The following is a 6,000-nucleotide window of genomic DNA, read 5'->3' as shown; positions in this document are numbered from 1 at the left end:
AGGTGTTTGCATTAAAATAGAACTTCGTTTCTGCAGGCATTTAAAGACTTTCATGTACTGTATACCTGACATTTGGGTCTTTTTATTTTCATTGACTCACACCTCTTCTTAGTATTACTAAGAAAAACCTTTTAGTGTAGGGAAAGGCCAGATTAACAGTCCTGGAAATTTTGCAGGAAGGTTTTTTTATAGAATTCTGCTAAACCAAATACCACTGTTTGGGGTCCTCATTTGTAGATTATTCACACAAGTGTTTTTCCAGTTAATAATCAATTTATATAATATCACAAAGATTAAAGAGATCACTTCAGGTGGTGGCAATGTTTCATGAAAGTACCAAGGTGGGGAGGAGTAGGCAGAATGACCAATCTGATGAACACAACCACCTTTCACCTAGTTTTCCCTTAAAAAAAAAAAAAAAAAGTCTAATTGCTTTCAATTTTCTGAAGTGAAAATGGCAGCATAAGAAAAATATTAAAATGTGCAAGAAAACTGCCTCTTTCACATCCATAAAATATTGTTTTCTAAAATATAATGTGCTGTAGGGCTCACAGATGAGCACCTTTTGCATCAGGTGATATGCAAACAAACCATTATTTGTTCAGTAGGAAACAGGTTTGTTTTGTTGCTTTTTGTACACTCTAGTTAACAAGAAGTCTTCTAAGAAAATAAAGGGAAGGGAGCAGGGTAGTAAGCCAACCCTGTAATGCCCACCCAGAATCCTAGAAGGAAAAAAGCCATTGACATAAAGGCGATTTAGCAAATATCCTGAAGGTCAGCAGTATTTCCAAATACTACCTGTGGCACAGATACAATGCCTTGGGTATGCTAATACTTAGGCTGTTAAAAAGAGAGCCACCTGGCGCAAAAACTAACTTGGAAAATGAAAGAGACTGGATTTAGTCCCCTTTTGCTAAACACATGTGAAATATTTCACAGCTGTCTTCACAACAGAAACAAAGGTCTTTGAAAAATTGGCCATAATGTCACAAGTCGCCCACTGGTGTGCTTCTCCAGTGAGGTGCTGGACAACTTTAGTCAATAACTGATGGTTGAAATGCTCATTCAACAAACTGCTCTGAAGGGCCCCTCTCAGGGTGTGCTCCCGATAACCTTAATCTGACTTTAATACTGCAGCACCTCCATCTCCCAGTGTTTAGCAGCATCATCATTAAGGATGTGCCTCTGTTTCTATATAGATTCTTTATGCAGAAGTATATCTTGAAGGAAAAGTACAAAAGGCAATGGTGTGGAACAAATGGAAGTCATTAAAAAATGTAAGATGGCTGACAGCCTAGGTAGCTGCACACGAAATGTAGCCAGAAGTCAGAATCTTGTGGGAAAAGAAAGAACAGTCTTATGGGCTGTGTGCTGGAACTGTTTAGTTTCATGTTTTCCTAAGGCACGACCACAGTTGTGTTACATTTATGTTTTGGCAAGTGTTTTTCTAGCGAGAGGGTCATAAAAGTAGGTGTAATCATCTGCCTAATGGCATGATAAGGACGATAGCATTTGGACTAAAACTAAGGCCAGTAGGTGAAGAAAAAGGATAAAATTTGCATTGGTTTTAAATTTGTACTAAGGCTACTTACTGAATACTGGAAAAATGACAGAAGTGGCTAACACCTTTGCATAAGAAAATGTTTCCTTTTGAAGCTGTAGCTCAGGATTTCATCTGGGATAATGAAACCATGTGGTAAAAACACTCTGGATTTTATAATAATGAATAAGCAAGAAGAAGTCATAAAAATGCTAAATGGTGTAGACTACAAATATGGTGATACATGAATAACGGGGATCAAATAGAATTTTAAAATCCAGACAGGTGTTATGTTTGTGAAAAGAGATACAATTTGTCATAATTCAAATCCAAATCAGAACTGGCTGCTTTACAATGAGATTTCACTGCTGTTTTTCAGCACTTTAACTTTAGGGAGTTCTGTTACAAGTTCAAGTAAGTTAGAGCTGTTCTCAAACCTGAAATGAAGGAGCAGGTATTCTAATAAGCTTTATGTAAATAGGATCCTGGTCGTTTGGCTCTAGGTAACCCAACACATTTCTCTGGGCGTAACCATGGCCTCTCTGAAAACTGGAAAATATTGCATAATCTAAAAAGTCAAAGTATAATGACATTCACTGGTAACTTCACATAAATTATGCTAGGAGGATGGAATACGGGTAGACCAGACCACCAATCATGTTTTCCTAGCCATAAAAACAGTAACAAACTTAAAGATCTGCAAAGATCAAAGGAAACTGAACAACCACCTTTAACTGTCTGGGGATACAACATTGGATAGGTGTCCTCAGAGCCTTCATAAAGGTTGCAAGATGACCCTCCTACTCTGACTGACTGTGGCTAAGCACAGACAAGCCAGAGCGGGGATGTGATAACCCAATGGCAGGTCTGAGCTTGCTCATGACACACTCTGAGTAGCACAGAGGCAGCAGTGAAAAACTACCAGAATCCCACTGATAGCTCGTTTTCTTCCTTTTTTTAACCTTGGAAAACCATCCATGAGGCTACTTTGACAAAAATATAAATCAAGGCTGACACAGGTAAGGGCTGGCTTATAGCTGGCCATCTGGACATGGGGTTTGCCAGTCTAGCTGTTTTCATTATTTAACCAAATATTAAGAAAAGTATAGTTCACATGCAACCCTTGTCAAAAAAGAGGAAATGGTAAATTTCCTGTTATGAGCACAAACTGTTAACCTGTTATGACAATCCCAATTTTTCTGGCATTCAAGTATATATAGATATATCGTGTATGTTTCTTTTTAAACATCTTAGGGTGAGGAGGAGGACAAATGAGATAATGACATAAGCTAAACATCCAACAAGCCCCATTCCTCATTCTCTGTGTGGCGGACAGTGTTAGTCAGAAAGCCACTTGTTTGCTGTGACAGTCCTGATATATTTGAACATGTAGATCTTTAAGGATTTCCTTATTCGTTTGGCTGGGCCTATGGTAGGTGCTTTTTTGTTTTCTTGGTGGAATAATTCATCAGTGCTTTCTGAGAGGCTCAATCAGGATCACTGGCCAGATTCCGAAGAGAAACTGTTTGGAAACAAGTTGGAACAAAATGAAAGAAGATAAAAGTGTTCCATATATATCATCCCTGAAAAATGAGAAAGAACCCGTGGGCTATGACTGCAGTGCTTGGTAGGTTTGCTCGTTATTGTCCTGGTAGTAGTACCTGAGCACAGCATACTTTTTCCAGGCTTGCAACAGATCTCAGAAACTATGTTCATTTAATGTATTTAAATGTATTAAACATCTACTTTGTCAAGCATGGAGCTGGGCATTAAAATCATCTCAGATCCTGAAAACAACTTTGCAATGTAGCTATTAACAGGTCCATTTTATTGTTGAAGAACTAAGTCTTTTAAAGGGAAGAATCTTGCCCAAGGTCACAGAGCAGTAAGTGGGAGAGCATCTGGTTCCAAAACCTGTACTCCATGACCTCTCCATCCCACCTACTTCCTCCATCCCATCTTCTCAATATCCCCCCTCTCCCAAGACACTCACGCTATGAAGTAGACTTACCTTCACTTTTGGTCTATATCGCAGGTAAAGTGTTCTTGTATATATACTGAAAGAAAAGGGGAGGGAGAAAGCTCTTCAGACTGATTTTTAATCCATGCAAACTGGCATACTGACAAATTTAACCATAGTGCCTATGTATATATAAAGAACAAGCAACATTGGTATATCTTTTGTTCTCTTAGCAACCATTTTTTTGAGCACCTACTCTGTGCAGAGCACTTGGCAAGATGCTAGGGGAAACAGAGAAATGATCAGCTCTCAGACTGTGACCGTAGAATGTTTGCAGTTTAATAGGGAGCATTTCATTCATGCTTTATAGGATTCATATCACAATTGCCAGTGTCATCTTTGAAGACATATGGTAGTAAGTGTTAAAGTAGAGTATTCTTTTTTTGTTGTTTTGTTCATTCTTACCTGAGGATATTTTTTCCATTGATTTTTAGAGAGTGGAAGGGATGGAGGGAAGGAGAGAGAGAGAGAGAGACATTGATGTAAGGGAGACACATTGATTGGTTGCCTCTTGCACCCACCCCAACCAGGGCCAGGGATTGAACCTGCAACCCAGGTACATGCCCTTGACTGGGAATCGAACCCGAGACCCTTTGGTGGGCAGGTCGACATGCTAACCACTGAGCAAACTGGCCAGGGCTAACGTAGAGTATTCTTATAATATTTTGAAAATGGTTATATCAGCTCTACAGGTTTCCAATACAGGTATAAAATAAACACGAAGGCAATGGAGCCCTTTTCATAGTATCCTTTAAAATGAGTCACCTCTGAAGATATCAGAGTCTAAAATCAGTACATACAACAAAGGTAAAGTTAAATTTACCCCTAAAATTTCATTAAACTTTCCATAACATACAGCATACATAGTTTTTTGTATAGTACACTATTTAAATGTATTTCAACAGTAATATACAGACTATCATGTGTGCATATGCAAGCCATAATTTTATAGTATGAAAAATTTTATCTTTTAAACAAGGGAAGAAAAGGTGAAAGAGCATGTATAGTTGAATTTGTGTAATTTAATGTGGCCATAGTGTCACTGTACCCCAAGCCAGAACTGTAAAGAGGAACATCAAATATTATGAAGAATACTCTACTGTCTTAAAATATAACCCCTCTGACAGTGTTTCGGATATTAATCTCTAAAAGAAAGCTGCCACCTTTTTCCTTTTCTTTAGGAAAGAGTCCTGGACTGAGGCAGAGAAGCCCTGGATTCCAACCCTTGCTCTTACCTCACCACTGCCAACTTTTAAGTAGCTACACTAGTGGGGCAAGCACTGGACCCAGAGCTTTCTACACATTTCATCTTTAAACAACCTACTAGGTGGGCATTATTATTCCTGTTTTGCATATGAGAAATGATCTCAGAAAGGTCAAATATTCCTTTCAATGTGCCACAGCTAGTAAATGCTAGAAGTAGGACTTGAATTCAGGTTCTAACTCTAACCGTTAGCCAATATATTATATTCTAGCTGGCCAGTGACCTTGACCTTGAGCAAATGACCTTGCCGCCTCAGTTTGCTTTACCATCAAATGAAGAAGTTAAATTAGATGTTTTCCAAGGTTTCCTAGGTTGTTTTGTGGAGACAGAAAAACTCTGGAATCAAATCCAGGCAATGACACTAAGATCATGTGTGAAGTACTTGACTTTTCTGAGCTTGTCTTTCCTCAAGTATAAAATAATACGTGTCTTATAGCACTGTCATAGGATTAAAGGAGGTAATATACATCAAGTGCCTACCCCAGATGAGGTTCTGAGCTTAAAATTCAAACTTTTTATTATGGAAAATTTAAACCATAAACAAAAGTACCTATTACATTAAGTTGTTAAAAAATCTTATCTTCTCATATTTGCAGCATCTGTAATGATGTTTCCTTTTATACTCCTGATACTGGTTATTTATGGTTTTCCCCTTTTCTTCTTGTTGAATCTTACCAGCTATATCACTCATTAAGTTATTATACCTCAGCTCCAAATCCACCCTTCTATATTCTGTTTGTGATTCAGGAGCTGAGACTACAAACCGTACTTCTGCATTGACAATTGTTCCCTCATAGGCTCTGCTTAAAGAGGGCATTCAAGAGAGATTGCAAAGCCAGAGGAGAAAGAAGGGACTTCTTCCATACTGTTTTATTTTGATGAGTGGCTGTTGACTTGTGGTTCCTGTGAACAGCATCTCAACAACACTTCCTCACTGTGGCAGCAGGACTTTGTAGCAGCAGTCCCTTCGTCAGAGGCCTGGGGCCCAGCCTGGTGTCTCTCCTCTGAGCTCAGAAACCAGCACCAGCTGAGAAGTGTCTTCTCTTCAGACTTGAGTTTGGAGACCCGAAATTCTTCAATATTCCTCCCCTCAAGAGATAGGATCTATGTCCCTCCTATTTAAATCTGTGACTCTGACCAGCAGAGTAAGGTGGAAATGAGACCATATGAACTCTG

General features: G+C 38.8%; 1 protein-coding gene across 3 annotated transcripts in view; it reads right to left on the bottom strand.

The window, feature by feature from the left end:
• Nucleotides 1-1,834: 1,834 nt before the first annotated feature.
• Nucleotides 1,835-6,000, bottom strand: part of ACER3 (alkaline ceramidase 3) — an 87,400-nt gene continuing 83,234 nt past the window's right edge. For all 3 annotated transcript variants that reach the window (XM_081100073.1, XM_081100075.1, XM_081100074.1), the window contains 2 exons: nucleotides 3,552-3,597; nucleotides 1,835-3,062 (listed from right to left, as the gene is read on the bottom strand). In XM_081100073.1, coding sequence (XP_080956199.1) covers nucleotides 3,009-3,062; nucleotides 3,552-3,597 — 100 coding nt within the window. In that variant the 3' untranslated portion in view covers nucleotides 1,835-3,008. The remainder of the gene's footprint in view (nucleotides 3,063-3,551; nucleotides 3,598-6,000) is intronic.

Source organism: Myotis nattereri (genome assembly GCF_964212035.1).
Source record: "Myotis nattereri genome assembly, chromosome: 9".
In the NCBI taxonomy this organism is placed as follows: domain Eukaryota; kingdom Metazoa; phylum Chordata; class Mammalia; order Chiroptera; family Vespertilionidae; genus Myotis; species Myotis nattereri.
Note: the sequence above shows the minus strand (reverse complement) of the source record. Positions and strands in the feature narration are given on the sequence as shown.